This window comes from Pagrus pagrus (assembly GCF_965226575.1).
Source record: "Pagrus pagrus genome assembly, chromosome: 18".
Lineage (NCBI taxonomy): Eukaryota > Metazoa > Chordata > Actinopteri > Spariformes > Sparidae > Pagrus > Pagrus pagrus.
This window is the reverse complement of record NC_140202.1, coordinates 17279762-17297375: the sequence shown is the minus strand read 5'-3', so window position 1 is coordinate 17297375 and position 17614 is coordinate 17279762. Positions and strand designations below refer to the sequence as shown.

At 44.1% G+C, this 17614-nt stretch overlaps 1 protein-coding gene across 2 annotated transcripts; it reads left to right on the top strand.

The window, feature by feature from the left end:
• Window positions 1-1268: 1268 nt before the first annotated feature.
• e2f2 (E2F transcription factor 2) lies at window positions 1269-11932 on the top strand. 2 transcript variants are annotated; one of them, XM_084381973.1, is made up of 7 exons: window positions 1269-2071; window positions 8885-8984; window positions 10190-10409; window positions 10653-10814; window positions 10934-11048; window positions 11172-11373; window positions 11657-11932. In XM_084381973.1, exons 1-7 carry the CDS (start codon window positions 1790-1792, stop codon window positions 11911-11913), a joined length of 1338 nt encoding a protein of 445 aa, XP_084238099.1. In that variant the 5' UTR covers window positions 1269-1789; the 3' UTR covers window positions 11914-11932. The 2 variants fall into 2 exon arrangements, with proteins under 2 accessions (XP_084238099.1, XP_084238098.1); XM_084381972.1 differs by having other exon boundaries at window positions 11169-11373.
• The last annotated feature ends 5682 nt before the right edge of the window (window positions 11933-17614 follow it).

Sequence of the window (17614 nt, the reverse complement as noted above, 5' to 3'; positions counted from 1 at the left end):
TATCTTACCTAATCCAGTGTAATAAGCAACGGGCTGTGTCAGCTTTCCCACCATTAGTTCTCTGTAGGTGCTCTCTTGAGTGAATATATCACAATGATCTTTTCTTGCATTCAGAACATTTTCAGATTTCTTGATTGCATTTTGAAATGTAGTTCAAATGGAGGCATGACAATAGGCCTGCTTTGGTTGGGACTCTGCTACGTTGCCTTGGCCAATGGGGGTCAAGTCATATGGCTTGGGTGTGGGAGGCTGTGAATGGGGGAGGGGTTGTTTTCTTTCAATATCGCCTCAGAGCCAATAAGCAAGAGTGTTACTGAATGAATCCAATTATCATCTTCAAACTATCCCCAGTAGCACCTTGCAGCAGGCCACAATACACTTTCATCAAGTGGAAAATGGCTTCCAATGGAAACAATGACATGGCTCCTCTTTTAACTATAGAAAGGCTCCAGGAAGATTAGTTTTATACATAATCACATATTGTATATGTTAAACCCCTTGAACACTATTGTTCAACACATTTCCCAAACATTTTGACCAAAGACAGACTCTTTTTTAAAAAAATTTTATTAGCTTCCACAAGATAAAACCTTTCCTTATTATTTGAAAAATATATTCAAGGGTCAGTGTCATTCCTTGTTACACTTGTTCCACTCAGGCTAAACCTGACATGTTAATAATAAGCATATTAATCAATATTAATGTCTCAAATGTCTCAATGCACTTTTTGGGCCGTACCATAACATCAAATATGATTTTCTGTATGTTTTGTGCAGATTATTCCTTTTAATTTGTAATTTTTAGGGACTGTGATCTTGACTAGAGTTCAGAATAAAGTTCTGTTAATGTTAACAACATGCTCACTCAACATCATGAGATTTATATTTATGGATAGGCAAGAAAGTTGAAGTTGGGGGTGCTTTATGATGCAGTATGGGTCAAAAAGCTGCTTATTTGGCTTTAAATTCCAACAAAAAGTGTGGTAACAACAATGTTACAAGTCCTTTATTATACCACTGATTGTATAGACTAGACTCATTCACATTCAGAATAATAAGAGGTCATTGTCTCCAACTCCAGCCTGGAAATAAAAGAACATTATGTCCCTGAATCGTGCTACTGGCCCTTTAAGAAGAGCGGCCCCGTCCTCGTACAACTGTTTTATGCAAATATGACAAGCCGAACGTGCCGCGGGCCAATCAGAGGCGAGATCGAACCGCGGGAGATCTAAATTTCGCGGGAGCAGGTTTGGCGCTAAAAAAGCTCTTCTTCCCCAGCTCTTGTCCCCTTGTATGGAGAGCCGGAGCTCTGAGGTGGACGGACAGGAGTCACAGACCGGGTCGGATTCCGCATCAGAAAGGGGGTCAACACAAGAAGCTGTAAATCTCAAGGTGGAGCCGGATCTCAGTGAGACCTGGAAGTACTGGACTTTTAAAATACTGAGTGTTTGATATTATTTATTTAAGCAGCAGTTCCTTTCACATCTTCTAAGGCTAGTTTCCTCTGCAGTTTGTTACCGGACAAAGGACAACAACACCGAGCAGTCAGCCGCATTTACCGAGTACAGTTATAAGAAAGCAGGTGTAAATTGCTTATTTAACTCATGTAGTTTGCTTTAAACAGGCTGATCTCGGCTGTGTGTGTCGCTCCTGGATATTTTGAGCTGAGAAATACATTTTTCACAGCAGCAGCAACTTGCTAGGAAGCGATCCAGCACAGCATTTGGAGAGCTGAGCCACTTCTCCCTCCGCTTGACCAATCCGGTTAATTTTAGTTTACTCAGGGAAAAATGATGCGGATGCCCAAAGGCGTCTCTCCGGCGTCGGGTCGGCCAGCAGCGGGGCTGCCTCCTTGCTCTCAGCAGAAGATGAAGGTTCTGTCCACCGGAGGAGGAGTGAAGACCGAGTTCTTCAGCAGCGGACTGTCCAGCCCGCTCATGAACACGGTACCGGCCGGCTATTTCACCCAGATCTGCAACACCACCGCGGCCGAACAAAGAGCCAACAGCCTGTATTCAACCCCCCACGGACCAGAGGCTAAACCCATCAGATCATCCTCCGGGAGGCTGCCGGTAGGGAATCAAACACACACTACACGTACACATTTCCAGTGACCAAATGTCTTGATTTCCATTGGTATGCATGTTTAACAGGGGCCACATTCAAATATGTTTTGACGTGATAAGCCACAGAGGAGCCACTGTGGCCAAAGCTGCTGGATGTGTGTGTGTGTGTGTGTGTGTGTGTGTGTGTGTGTGTGCTTTTGCCAGCCATGTTAAGTTGTGTGACATCTTTTCCCGCAGTCCAGCTGTAGTCAGACGAGACCAGACGCTGCGTGTGGATGAGTTTGATGGTTTTGGTGACGGGTGGATGGGGGGGCCCCTCTGTTGTGAAAGGGACGGATCAGTGGCCCCCACAGTGGGAGATAGCTTTTACACAATCAAACAATGCTGGGGGACGAGCAGGCTGGTGGAAGACACTAATGTAAACACAGGATTTTTCTGCCTCCCGTAACTGCAAAGTGTCAGCTCAGAAATGTTCCTGAGACTTTCTATTTGGACAGCTTTTTGTGTGATTACCACCCGTATGACAGCTGCTCCGACTGCACCTGTCATTAAGGCATTAAGGCAATACAGAACCTGTGTAACCTGTTCATATCACTGTAGGGAGGAGGTGGAGGGTCAGAGGTCATGCCTGAACAACTGGTGTCTCTTCCTGTGAGCTGCTCCTGTGGAAACACTAAAAAACACAAGACAAACACATGTTTGCTGTGTTCCTACTGTACGTGTCCTGTAGTCCTGAGGGCGTATTTGAAAAGCTTTATGATCTGAACGGATTGGGCTCCACACCTGCTGTTGCTTGTTATATATGGTCTCTCTTTTCCAGCCCTACTCAGTGTCGCAGCCTTTTTAGATCTAGAGAATTGCAGTGAGGCTAAATAGGTTAGGGGTGAGAGGGTGTATGCAGGGTCTCCAAATCTCATGTTAACCCCCTGCCCTCGGAGCCTGCATTCACTAATAGGCCCCGCAAGAGGATTAGTGGGACATAAGTAAAGGAAGAAACAGGCTACCACCTGGCTTATCATATGCCAAGGTGAACATAATAACAATTCAAGGCTGTGTGTATTCTTGGATTAGTCACATGACGCGTGTGACAATTCTCCATTTTGTTTTTTCTCCTCTTAATCCAGCGTCAAGAGCAGCTCATGTGACAGATAGTTGCTCTATAGCAGGCCAAGGCTAGAGTGTCTTGGATGTGGGCTGCGAGGGTTTATTATACATATACTGCAATGTTATCATCATAGGATGGTGACAAGTTGGTGATAAGGAGCCAGTGGGTTGAGTGTGTTTTCACACTGATAAGTGGGTTTGTCCATTCTTTCTCCCTGCCACACATTCAGGTCTGATGGTCCTTAAATAGCCTTAAATTCAATGTTAGAAATATTAAGGCCTTAAAAGTTATTAGTTTAAAATTTTAATTTGTCAGGTCTTGTTTGCCACAAATGTTTTATTTCATCTCATATCCACCTTTTACTTTCTTTTTTATCAAAATGAGTCAAGCTCTTCTGCATAAAAACCCTAATACTGTCTTTTTACTTTATATTTGCCGTTACCTGTTGGCAAAATGTAGATTTACCTTACTCATTCGACATTAAACCTACCTCGGGGGGACAACATGTATGCTCCTCAGCTTTATACTTACCGACAATGCTTGAATAAGAGACGGATGATTCGTCCAAAGCTCAGTCTCACATTTGATTCAGATTTAAGCAACTGATCCTTGCAGACACTCTGTGTTGTCATCACATTAAAGGTGCAATATGGTAAGGGGGCAGCATACCACCAGAGTAACTGCTAACTGCTGCTAACTGTTAGCGCTGCTGCTAGTGGTCCAGACTGTGAGCTCAGACCATTACTCCGAGCTCCCTGACTGCACTGCTAGCTGCACAGCTAACTGAGCTCACTAGCTAACATCAGCTACAGTTAGCAGCAGTTACCCATATTTCTTTTCAGTATGAATTTGACAGGGTGCCAATTCTTACTTATTGCACCTTTTAGATCTGTTTTTAAGTGACTTGAGCAAAGCCAGTGTTCTTGCTTATTGCACAGGTGTAGTTCACCACAAAAATAAAGTCTCGATTGATGTGAGAAAGAGTGATGCACTTTTGAAATTGCAAGGCAGGTTTCAAAAGTCCCAAAGCCCCATGGTTGTGAAACTTCCTCAGCATTTTTCAGTAAATGGGGTAAAGTTTCTTTTTGAGGGGGAAAAAAGCCCCTTGAAGCCTTGAGGTGAAAACTTATCTTGTTCAAAAAACACTAAAGAAACATGAAGCCTTCTCATCCCATTTGATTCCCTTTTCTAAACAGACACAGTGGGTTGTTTTCTTTCCTTGCTTCTGCCCTGCCTCAAAAACCTCTGATGATGATCTTACAGCTTCCTCTTTTTAGTTTTATTTCCCATTCATTTTTCTTGAATTTTCAGGTACTGCTTAGAGGTAGTCATAGCTTTCTGCCTTTCGGTCGGTGCCTCATGGTCTCTGACACAGATGTGTATTTCGGCAGCAGCTCATGCAGTGTTGACTCATTTTCCGGTCACGTCCCAAATACTGCAACATTTTGTTCACTACTCAAACGCTCTTAAATACAGAGATTTAGATGCACAGATCAGTGCACACATCGATGTGAGCTTCTGTTTTCAGTCGCAGAGCATTACTTCTGACTGCAGCTGGTGTGGCTAAAATTAAATCCTCAGGTTTCATCAACAGATGTTGTTTTTTTGTTTCTCGTTACACAGTATTAAAGACCAAAACATGACTCAAGCATAGGAAATGCCCATTTATTTGGACGTTAAGAGTCTGTGATAAGTAAAGGTGCAATATACAAGAATATGAGTTGGAAACATTAACATTATCAAACTTGAAAACAGCAGTGAGCATGTCTTCTTCATGTGCTTGCTGACATTGCAGCCTCACTGTATGTTCAGTCATGTTTCCACATTAACAGGAAGTGCTTAATGTACATCTCACTTCCTTCAAATTAAACAGCATTATAACCACTGTCTTTTTGGCTTCTTCAAACAGGATGCTAAGCTCAGCATGGACGTCTGAGTTCCTTTAAGCACAAACAAACTAAACAAATCTGCATAACAGTCAAAAATTTACTGATGGGACAAGCGATATGTGAGAAAAAGTTAATGTATGACTGAATGTAGTTAGCTGCCGAGATCTCGTCTTTACCTTTTGACCATGTTAACTGTAGTAAAAGTCAATGTATCAGTGACTGTCAGGTGAGTTTTAACCAGGGTGTGTAGGCCATTGTGTCACTCCTGTTTCCTGCTCAGCTTGATAGTGATGTAAATGTGTTACAGGCGTCAGGGCCGCCTCCAAAGTCCAGGGAAGACCTTTTCACTCGATGGCGATGATCATGATGTGACAATGTCACGATGCTCTGCGGCGCTACAGATGAATGAAGTCGTCTGTTTCAGATACAACAAGCAACGCTTACTGCAGCCGAATGGCCATTTTGGCCACGACTTGCATCTGCATAATGTCGACCTGAAACAATGTCCCGCTTATTCCCTGCTTATGTCACATGTACGCATTTGGTGATTTTAATGGAATGCGCACAGTCCGCCAAAAATGCATCGGCACTGATATCAGCTCTATGAATTAGTCTTTCTGCGGCTTTCTAGGATAACAAACCTCTTCTTCTTGAATCAACTCTGGGATATTTCCTACAGCCCCACTGGTGAGCCTCCATTTCAGACTGATGACACTCTGGTGTGACATTGGCCAACTGTATGCACTCACCCAAAGTCTCCCCACTTCTCTGTTCCTTCTCATTCACCTTGTTTTACCCCGGCGCCAGTCTTTCGCCGGCCCTGGAGCACAATCTCCTCAATAGGGGGAGTTTTGCATTTCAAAGCAGCCTGCTCCCACCCTCTCCACCACCTACCCAAATGGGCAGATCCACCCTTCTCTTTTACCTCTTGAGGGACAGCTCATCAGCAATGCAGCCATTGTTTTTCTTTTGACTACTCAAGGGTGTGGTGTTGAGGGGTTTGTGTACAGAGGAGTAGAGAATTTGCAGGCATACTGTAACTTGCCCTTGGCTCAGTGGGAATCGGAGTCCCACGTCCCAGCCCGACAGACGAGGTTTGTTGGTTTTTGATGAGAGGCCCGGCTGCTGAAAGTCCCTCACGTGACTGTGACAATGTGTGTGAACCGGCGCTGTGGAGATTTCACTGCAGTGCCTAGAAAAATCAGCCAAAGAATGCACAGCAAACGGAAGAGGCCACATGTAGTGTTTGGGTGTAACTGGGCAGGCATGCAGGGTGAGGTTATGGCAAACGTGAGCGCTTTGATACTGCAAGTCTTGAAGATAAAGAGCTAATAGGAGTGTATTTGACTCAGGCGTTTCCCATTTCCTTTCACAGCAATTAGCCCCAACGGTGGCTCAATGCACAGTAACTACATGGAAACTGGTTTGAAACTATGAAACCATAATATCTTTTCTGTCCAAGACGGAAAGGATACTATATATCTCAAGCAGTGTGCATGTGTGCTTGACTTCGTTTACTCTCAGTAGTCTGTAAGCAGGCCGTCTTTCCACCAGAAGCAATGGTGTTTGCGTAATATGCTTGACTCACCAGAGAAATCCCTCATGCAAAAATGGGAGCAGCCAAGCCCCCACCCAACCCATACAGCTGCAGGGTGAAACCGTTGGTTCCCCTCTTACAACATGTCGCCATGTTCTGTGGCTGCAACTCTCAGATTGTCGACCTGCAAGCCTGAAGAATGTAGACACAGGTGCAGCTTGGTGAACCTTATTTTTAAGCGCAAGCTGCCCTTTTTATTCAATGCTTTTTCTGGGACTGGATGGTTTGGACAGCAGAGTAAGCCCAGACAGATCTTCTCTGTTTAAACTACAGCTGTCACTCCTTACGAGCACAACCCGTGTCATCAGATTCCTCTCTGCGACCCTTGGTGGTTGACAGCTTCTGTCAGGACTCCAAGCCAACAGAAAACACGGCCTTTAATCCCACAAGAGGTCTTAATAAATTCAGTCCTGGCCCGTCTGATTCTGTGTCCTAGAGGGGTTTCTGTATGGCTCCCTGTGTGCTGTAGGGCTTAAAATCTACCCCACCAGCAGCACATACACTTGCTGTGCTGCTCCAGATGTCGCCAGTCAACAGGTGGACATGTCAGGGAACACACTGGGACAATGGCAGCCTTCATTATCCACACACACTCGCACAGGCACATCCACACGTGGTGGAGTCGCCTCTTTTCCACATCTTTGACAAGTCAGTTGCCTAAACCTATTAGACGAAAAGGGATTATTGCTGCCAAGTATTTGTGAAGAGAAGCAGAGGAAAAGCGAGACAATACAGAGCTGAGAGGGTAAGAGAGGACACGACTGTAGGTGACTGAGATGAGGTCCCCAACCAGATGCCACAAATTACCCAGCAGCCTCTGTGGCGTCCAGCTGAAATCACACGCCTTGTTACCTCAGTCACCAGAGTGTTTTGTGTGGTCGCACTGCGTGACGGGGGGAATAATTACAGAATGACTGCAAACTCTCTCGCCCGACGTGAAACATTTGTTGGAGTTAACAATTAACCGGCAGGAATTCCTCATGTGAGGGTGTCGCCAGTTGTTTCATTTCCCTGAGAGGGCGACAGGGTTCATGCAATTTTCACTTTTGCTTTTACGGACCTACTATGTAGGTCACCGGAAGAAGTAATGCTCACATTTGATTTATATTGTGTCCAAAGGTTGTGTGTGTGCTTTGGATTGAATATATTCCCCTTTTACACTGAACGGGAAACCCACGTACCCACTAGCATCTGGCTTTAACCTTCAGAAAAGGGTGCGATTTACATTCACTCCCAGCTCAAATGTTCCTGCAGTAGTCGTGGGTGTTAACCGGCAGCCCCAATAGGCAGTGATGGAGACATGACATCCCGGTGCACATGCTAATCTTTGCCCCTATTTAGGTGCGATGCCAACAAGTGTGTTGAATTTAAGGACCTTGGCGCGTGAATAGTTTTCCATCCGTCTCCGTTCAAGCAACACTCGAACATCGTTCAGTTGGAGTTTGAAAGAGAGACTGAGGTAAAAGATATATAAAAGTAACCAGCGTAACATTGTCACAAGCCTCCATATGGATCACTCCTTAAAAAAATGTGTCTAATTCATCATGTGTCTGATTTAAGACTTTAAAACAACGTCTTCTGGATGCAGTCTAATGAGATGTATGATCTGCTGCCTTCTCCTGTTCCCTGTTTTCCAGCATGTTTGTGACATTGACAGTGACACACCAGAGAACAAAAACACGGAAAGGAAAACTTGCAAAGAGAAAGGAGTCAATTGCCTAGAGGAGTTACATCGGGAGGCTTTAGAGGGGGAGGAGAGGTCATTGAGTGATTCCAGGGATTTCCTTGGGTTCTGCTGGCAGTAGGTCGAGAGCCAATCACCCCCCACCACCACCTCATTCCCCCTCCGCCCACACACACACACACATACACACAGGATCGGGCTCTCTTGTGAAGTGCTTGGGAAAGTGTGAGGGGGGTGCTTTGTTCCTGCACTTGAGGGCTGTTGGCACATTTACGGCACTTTTCAACGACCCCCTATTTAGCACATTGATGTCACGGTTCCATGGATGGGCTGGACTTGCCCTACACACTTCATTGTCACAATTCAACTTTTGACTTTCCATTATGTTACATCAATAGGATGTGCTAAGCAGGAAGGATGAATGATTGTGTGCAGCAGACCAAAGACTAGGAAGGACGTCTTTCTTCATATATCGTCAGAGAAGAAACACCCTCTTTGCTCTGATATTTCTTTTTCTAATGCACATGAACTCTTTTCTCTGCAGGCGAAAAGGAAGCTGGATCTAGAAGACCCGCTTTACCTGCCAGAGTTCCGCACACCGAAAGGCAAATGTAGCATCGCGGCCAGGATACCAAGTCCAAGGAGTGAGTAAACAACTACAGATCAGAGTGTGACCGAGGCGGTCTATCCTAGTGGGTTTTGTGGGTATATACTAGAGGTACACCAATAGTAGTGTTGATAATATCACTGCAGTGCTTCTAGTCAAGTCATGTCAAGTTTTTTGGTCAACACAGGGTTATATTAAGTCCAGTTTAATTGTAAGAAGAGTGAGTACAAAGAGATAAGTCTCAGGAAGTTGTCTAATTACAGGTCTTTACAATGGGGGGCAGGGAGAGGAGAGGTTTGGCGTTATGGTGGGTGGAGCAGTTCCTAAGATTGTATGGTAACCAGGGAGATGTGGTCAGATTAAAACATGTGGGACACAAATAGACAATAGCATTAATGACTTTCTGTACAATACTTTGAAATACATGTGCTTTGGGATAACAGAGATCCATCACGGTATTTTCCTCATCGATTCAACTTTAGATTCTTTTAACTCGATGGATTGATCATTTAGTCCATAAGATGTCAAAAAATGAAAAATGCTTATCACAGTTTATCTAACATGAAATAACATAACATAATCCAAGGTGACGTCTTCAAATTGCTTCTTTGGTCCAACCACCATTCCAAAACCCAAGACCCTTCATTTACTTTTACTAAAAGAGCAAAACCTTACATTCAAGAAGCTGGAACCAACAGATGTTTGACATTTTTGCTTGAAAAATCACTGAAAGGATTGTTCAGTTCTCAAATTAGAAACGATTGATTAATAGACTAATCGCTGCAGCTCTAATCTGTTGTGTGAATATTGTTTACAGTCAATAAATAAGGTGGCAAACACAGAGTGCAGCGTGAGTCATATTCACACAGAAATTAAGGCAATTGACACATTCATCTAACAGTTTGTTTTCATGATAGACTATTTACAAGAGCCTGAATGACTGATTTAACAACAACGTGAGTCAGTTCTCTGCATAATAGACAGATCCACTGAATGAATTACTCATATTAGTTCTGAATAGTGTTTGTTTATCTTCTTATGCCTTTTATGTTATTGGAGGGAGATTTGAAACATTTAAAATTTTACTGAAACATTTTCTGTAAATAAATAAAAGGAAGTGAAGTGTTGATATTCATTGTTTATGTCTTATTGTCATTATTGCTTACCTTTTTGTCTCATATATGTGCATAGTATTCCATGTTAACTGTCGTCCTCTGTCCTTCGTTTCATCTTTGCTATCAGCTCCAAAGTCTCCAGGCGAGCGGACGCGCTACGACACGTCCTTGGGCCTGCTGACGAAGAAATTTGTGGGTCTGATCGCTGAGTCTCCTGATGGAGTTCTTGACCTCAACTGGGCCACCGAGGTCCTGGAGGTCCAGAAGAGACGGATCTATGACATCACCAACGTCCTGGAGGGAGTCCAGCTCATCCGAAAGAAGTCAAAGAACAACATCCAGTGGCTGTGAGTACCAATAGAGGAAGAAGACATGTAGTAATAGCCTTAACAGAATAAAGATATTGTGTTTATGTTTACTGAAAAGATGGTTTCTTTGCATCACAATGGCAACAGTGTATTTATTCCTGCTTACACTTAGCTTATCTGCCCCCTAGTGGTGGCCAGGGGCTATTGCAACACCTTTAGACAGCTACAGATCATTTCTAATACAGTCACATCATCACACTTTTTGTTTATGTGTTCTCGTAGGGTTGGAGATGTATTTGAGGGCGGTGCAGGCGGAGGAGAGAAGGCCTGCGCCCTGAGGAAAGAGCTTGGAGACCTGGAGAGAGTAGAGAGATCTCTGGATGAACTGATCCACTCCAGCACCACACAGCTCAAACAGCTCACCGAATATGAAGATAATCAGAGATATCCTTTCCATGCCGCTGTGTGTGTGTCTACACGTTTCTCTGGGTGTCTTCTTGGTCTGTTTATACACGCAAAAATCCACTTATATTTCTGTTCTGACCCTTGACCCTACACCTTACGTTGGGCTATGTGACGTATCAGGACATCCGCTCCGTCGGCAGTCTCAGAGACCAGACCGTCATCGCTGTCAAAGCCCCCGCTGACACCCAGCTGGAGGTGCCAGACACGGCAGGGGTGAGAGACCACATCCACGTTTGACTCTTTCAGTTCCTAGGCTGATGTAAATTGTTATCATGTGTCGACACTGCTGACAGATGGATAACACAAATTCTCTGTATCCTCTCCTCCTTACAGCAGAGCTCATTACAGATCTATTTAAAGAGTAAGAATGGTCCCATTGAAGTCTACCTGTGTCCAGAGGAGGGCCTTGAAGATGCTAGCCCAGTCAAAAGTGCTGTCACCCCTAAAAAAGAGTTCCCTCAACCCCTCGGCCCTCCGACTACGACCCCAACAGTGCCATCACTGCCAAGCTACAGCATCAAAGAGGAGCCTGTTGAATGTAAGCTGAGCTCACTGTAGGGTCACGTATGGTTCTGACTTTATCTTCACACTCGTCCCAGCATAGTGAGGCGTTGGTTGCACCAATGCAGTGGTGCTGCACTATTTGAGGCTTTGTCTTTGTAAACATGGCTAAATATATGAATTAAAAGGAATACATTTATATTCAGGGAAGCTGGTGACAGGACAGCATCTAAACATAGCCTCGCCAAAGTTTTTTGTTGTGCAGAAACACACACTTAAACTCAAATCTCTCCCCTGCTCTCTCCTTCCTTTAAACACAGCCAACATGTCGACAGCAGCTCCCGCCTCCACTTCCACCCTGCTGGACGTTGAGGGTCTGCTGGGTCTGCCCCCCAGCCTGCTCCAGATCACCGAGGACCAGCTTCCTTGCACCTCTTTCACCCCAGACCCCAACACCCCCTTTGTCAGTTTCTCTCCACCTCTGGACCACGACGATTACCTGTGGAGCCTCGAGGATAGCGAGGGAGTGTCAGATTTCTTCGACACATATGATCTTGGAGATCTGTTGAAGAGCTGAGGTATAGATCATGGGGGCGGGGGGGGGGGGGGATTTTAGGGAGAATAAGGGGTGGGATATTTAATTGAATGCCTTCTCGAGGTAGGAAATATTACACTATGAAGCCATCAATCTTTGTTATTGCCATGCCTGTTTTAAAGGAGGAGTTATTCCCCCTTTGTATTTTTTGATCAAATAAAAATCATTTGTACATATGATTGTAAAAAAGGATCAAAGTGGGAGGTTGGGTGATGCTGAGATAGACACTAATGTATGTCATCTCCAAACATTAGGAAACACTGTTCAAAAAGAAAGGATTGTTTTGATTTTCTGTCACATTTTCAGATTGAAACTTGTACAAAAGCAGCAGCTCGTATGCACAACACACCACCAGCAACTAGATCTGATGCATTTGGCTATCAGGCAGTGTTTACACTGTGACAGCTCAGGAATTATTTTCTTTCTTCCTTGTTTCCAAAGTCTAAATGTTTGTGCCACTCTTTGGCCCGTAGGGGGCAGCCTTGTATTATGTCAGCTTTAACTGCCATGCAGCTCTACAGGATTCAATCACTGGATGAGGGAAGGCTAAAGAACCGTACGCAGGGTGTGTGTTTTATTTTTTAAAGAGTCCTAGTCCTTCAACACTGACCAAATTAACTGTGAATATCCGGTCCTACAGCTTGAACATACTGTATTGGTGAAATCAGATTTTTTTTGCTTCTGTCTTTGCTCTCTCCTGCCTTAAGCTTTATGTCAGGCCTCGTACCTGTTTGGTGTCGTGTCCCGTGCCAAAATGTGAAAGGCAGCCTCTTACAACTGATACTGGACCCAGAGTGGGTCACACTCACTCTTGTTGGTTTGGCAGCTTTATTTCAAATCCAGGTGCTCCTCTACTGATGTGAGTTTGCTGATTTTAGTAGACGATTTTTTGAGTTAGTAGTGTGAAACTACTATTGTATTTCTAAGGAAATAACCCAACAAATAAATTAAATGCAGCCTCTGTGTTGAAGGGGGGTTAATTGATGTAATTAGAGTTCAATTAGAATAGTGTTTTTTTCCCCCTCTTGTCCTGAAATGAATGAAATTTGCCGATCGCGCAGCAACAGAAACGACGAGATCATTTTTGAAGCCCGTGAAGTCTTTCACCACACGATGTGGTGCAGCTGCGACTTTTTATGAATTTCATGCTGATGTATTTTTGGCTTTCCCTCTACGTTGCAGAGATAAGCTAACTGTCCTGTCCTAACAAAACTTGAAAAGTGTGCGTTTGTGTGTGTATTTGACAGCTTGGGAAATGGGTGGCGTCATGGTGTGTTTGTGTGTTGTGAGTTTTTACGATGTAGATTAGAGAATTTAAATTCAGAATTTTTAGGTTTTTTTTCTATGAGCATTATTTTTCTGGTATTTGTATATAATTTGTTTTGTATTTATACCTATTTTTTCTGAATTGTTTGAAAAGTTCATACTGGCCTTTTTTTTCCAGAAGGCACGACTGTTTTTGTATGACATGCAGCACTTAATATTCTGTAATGTTGTGTGAACTGTTTGAAATTTTTAAATAAATACTGAAGCCATGCTTTACACTTGGAATTGTCCTTCAGTTTTATATTACTCTGTAGTTCATGGACTGGCATCCTGACAAATTACAACAAATTGCATATGACCAGAGAAACCGCTAACTGCTGACCACTGTAGCTGTCTTTAGCTAGTTAGCGCAGTTAGCCGTGCAGCTAGCGGTTTGGACCGGGAGCTCTGGGACCCAGCAAACATTTCTCTTCAACGAAACTGCAGTGGAAATACATCTACACTCACATGAATTATAAGATATACTTTTCCTCTAAGCATCTGCAATGTATCCCCTTGTGATCTGACACTTGCTGGAAAGTTGACTAACATAAGGGCATTCCTCTTCACTGCATGGTGAGCTCAAAACGTGGTGTATTTTCTGTCTAAAATCAGCAAGGCCACAGCCACTGAGGATATTGATTTGATAAGAAGTGACATTCCCCGGAGGAGAGAGAAAAGGTTGACACGGAGAGCGACAATGACGCTAAATGGGCTATAAACCCGACCGGACAGGTAGACAAAAACAACCCATCGTTCTTTGTCAGTGTGTTGCTTTGGAAACAAGATAACAAAAGGGAGCCGACGGCCAGGGGGTCAAAGTTCAGTGGGTCACTGTGGAGAAGTGTCCTGGTGGGGGGAGGACATTTGCAAGAAAACATCACACATTTACTAATACATCTTTAAAAGATGCAAGCTTTTGTTAAATATTACACACAGCTATCAGTCTCGTGATATACGATGGGAAGTTAAAATGCTCTCTGACTCTTTTCTGTACTTAGATATTTCTTTACTCTGTCTGTTATTAAGTTATTTAGATATTACTTGTGTGGTGTGCCTGTTACTTTCCCCCCTCATGAATCCAATGCTGGGCACACAATTGTAAGATCCATGAAAGTAACTCTTGAATGCACAATTGACATGTATGTGAATATGAAAAAAAGATATTTGGATAATAAAAAAGGATTTTGCGAGCTCAGTTATGACATTTTAAATGAAACATCAAATGCTATGAAATGATGCCTTCATGTAGGCCATATTCCCCCCACCAGTGACTCTGGAGAAACACTTAAAACTCATCAATATTGTCTCAATATTGAACAAATTATTAAGATGATGAACCACATATGTGCTTTGTCACATGTTGATGTTGTAGCCATATTTTAGCTGGTTGCTGCTGGTCTAAATCAGAACTAAAGCCAAGATGTTGTAACTACATAAATTATTTGCCTTGTTTTCACCTTGTAATCACTTTTCTTACGCGATGAACTATCATCTACGTCCTGCAAGCTGCAGCAGCTAAAACACAATCTAAAAAAAGATCCTTTCGGCCAGAAGTGGGTTACAGATAGTCGACGAAACTGGGCCTCTATCTAGCCGAGACGTCTGAATGACGTCTTTTGCTTGCTGGGGAACTACAGAGTGTGCATACAGGAAGATACAGTATGACAACAGGAACCACAAAGTTATTATGGACAGCACAGTGGTTAAAAATCGCCAGCACAGCTCAAGTAGATATTATAAAGTTTCTGAGTCTGTCAGCTGCAGCAGTTTTCTGCAACTTCTTGCGTCTGTTTGCTTCTGGACCGACATCAGGCGTCTATTAGCGCTAAGTGCCCATTAACAGATGTTGCGCACAACAGCTCATGTGTTTAACAAGAGGTCATAAACTGAAAAACATCAGACACAGCATACACACGCATGGCCTCTGACTGTGTGGTTTACATGCTATCTAAACAGCAGAGCACCTGAGTCCCGTTACATCACACCTTGAGACCATTTTCTGTGACAACGAGGAACTGAGGTAAATATTATTAGCTCCTAAAATTGCCAAAAACTGGACAAGGCCTCTTTGTGTGCTGGTGTGGCATTAGCAAAGTGACAGCTCGTCAGTGAACAGCACCGACCTGTGGTCTAAACATTACATGTCTTTGTTACGGGCCACAAGCGCCATAGGGACACATAATGAGAGTGTTATTTTCATTAAGGGTTGGAGCAATTTAGCGACTATAATTGGAGCGTTTAAGGCCACACACAACCTCATTCAGAGCTACTTGAAAGCGTTGAACTGACTCTTGGCACAAAGTATGACTACAGAAGTCTGAACAGGTTGTGTGTTTGCACGAAAGGAGAAGATTTTTTGAGGTATAAACCAGACGCAATTATCCATTTAACAGGTATTAAATGGATGAATGCAAGCTAGTCGAGAGACAGAAGGTTCAAGGTAAAGCTGAATTACATTACTATAAAGATTCCTAGTCGGTGTCTTGATCGACACTGTGACGCGTGACGTGAATCACAAACAAGTTTGACTACCGACGACCAGTCTGGGAAAGTTTTTGTTGCCATGTGATGACGGGCACGCTGCGAGGATGCCTGTCTGAGCGTGAGGTTGTTGTGTCGCAGGCTGAGAAGCAATGCCACGGACGACATGCATGACACCGAGCCTGATACTGCTCAGTCACTTGAGTCAGGATGACGTATCAGCAAGTGTCTAGGCTCTTTTTGTGGCGGGAGGTGTTACTGCAGGGCTTTATTCTTGGTGCAGGTTCTCGAGGCAGATTGTTTTTCATTGTTCAAGACACTTTGCATGCTTATTCCAGTGGGAAACTGAAGACCTGTGGTGTACAATAAATCAAATCTCCCCCCTCTCTCTGTGTTTCTCTCCAATCCTCCCATTTTCAGTCATCCGTGCCGACCAGAAGAGGGGGTATTTTACGGTAAGCCTGGGCCTCCTGGCTTTGACAGGGGTAGTAAATTGATAGCAGGACTTGTGGAGCTGAGTCAACACGCAGAGCGGAGAGGGAGAGAGAGATTTTTTCTTTCAGGGGGGGGAGGTTTGGAGGACCTTGCGCTGCTGCTCCACTGCTGCTGGGAAGCAGCGAGGAAATCCTGGCAGCTGTAATCTTTACTGGAAGATGTCGCTACGACCTCTGTGCGTCAGAGAGAAGCTGCTTTCGGTGCACCACACTTCCTCACAGCCCAAACTTTCGACAGAACATGAAATTACCTCTAGCAGTAGCAGAAGGGAGGGTATGGCCATATGGGAAATGACAATGAATAGGTAGTGTCTAGGAAGGAAAAGGGTGGAGACGAGGAGGGAAAACATTAAGCGAGCCACCCCATTTTGTGTCATCACACAATGAAGTTTCTCTATCTCTTCTTCCTTCCGCTGTCACTCCACATCTCCTCCACCCTCACTCTCTCTACCACCTTTCGAAACTATTTTCCTCTGCCGATTCCTCATTTCCTCCCTCCCCCTCCCTCCCTATCCTGGGACTTGTGCTCTCCACCATACGTTAGTGCATCGCCTAAGCAGACCGGTTTGTTCAGTTTTACAATAGGACCCAGGCTGGAGGGCTGGCAGACGCACAAAGGCTCTGCTTCTTTACTAGAGGCTGCAGAAGAATCTGAAGGAGGGTATTGTTGGGACACAGCAAGCCTCAGCATTACATCAGCCCAGACACGCATGCAAAAAATGAATGTGCGCAGAATTATGCAGACACACACATGCTGCATGTCTCACAATAGACACCTATATGTATCCATGCAAACTGCTTATATCCACCTCTTTTTCCTCACTTGCCTCATACGCACAAGTATGCCATATACACAATGATAGAATGAGGGCCTGTTAACTGGGTCAGCAGAGCCATTTATGTGGCTCTGTATTGTTGTTTGACGCGTGCCCTTACTTCCTTACAAGAGTGAGTGTTTTCTCCTCTTTCTGATTACTAGGTCAGAGAGAGAGTTCCCTCTGGAGACTACTTTGATTGGTGCATAAACTTATCTTGTATGGAAGAAACACGAGAGGCATTCGCTCTGGCTTTTCCAGTGAATTTTCCCCCGGCACTTCCAGAGGAAAATGCTTGATAACCACTCCTTCGCTTTCGCTTTAAAGGCGGCGTGCAAGAACAGCACAACACAGATAGCAAGTGCCGTGCGAGTTGTTTGCTCAGTGAAGGGACCTTGCTACACAAAAACGAGTTTGTCTATCCGTGTGAATGTGAACACAGCAACAGTGTGAGCGCGCACGGTTAAGACACAACATCCATTCACTGAGTGGCAGTGATAAGTAATTACAGAGAACAGATAAAACCCTTTAACCACATAGTGACTCTGTTTTTCCCTCGGATGAATACGGTGAAAATAACCTCAA

Bases quoted from the DNA above. Each gene is read 5' to 3' on its own strand.
- e2f2 (XM_084381972.1), top strand. From the start codon at position 1,790: ATGATGCGGATGCCCAAAGGCGTCTCTCCGGCGTCGGGTCGGCCAGCA. The intron at 8,985-10,189 runs GTGAGTAAACAA...CTTTGCTATCAG, and splicing joins CAGGATACCAAGTCCAAGGA to CTCCAAAGTCTCCAGGCGAG. The intron at 11,374-11,656 runs GTAAGCTGAGCT...CTTTAAACACAG, and splicing joins CAAAGAGGAGCCTGTTGAAT to CCAACATGTCGACAGCAGCT.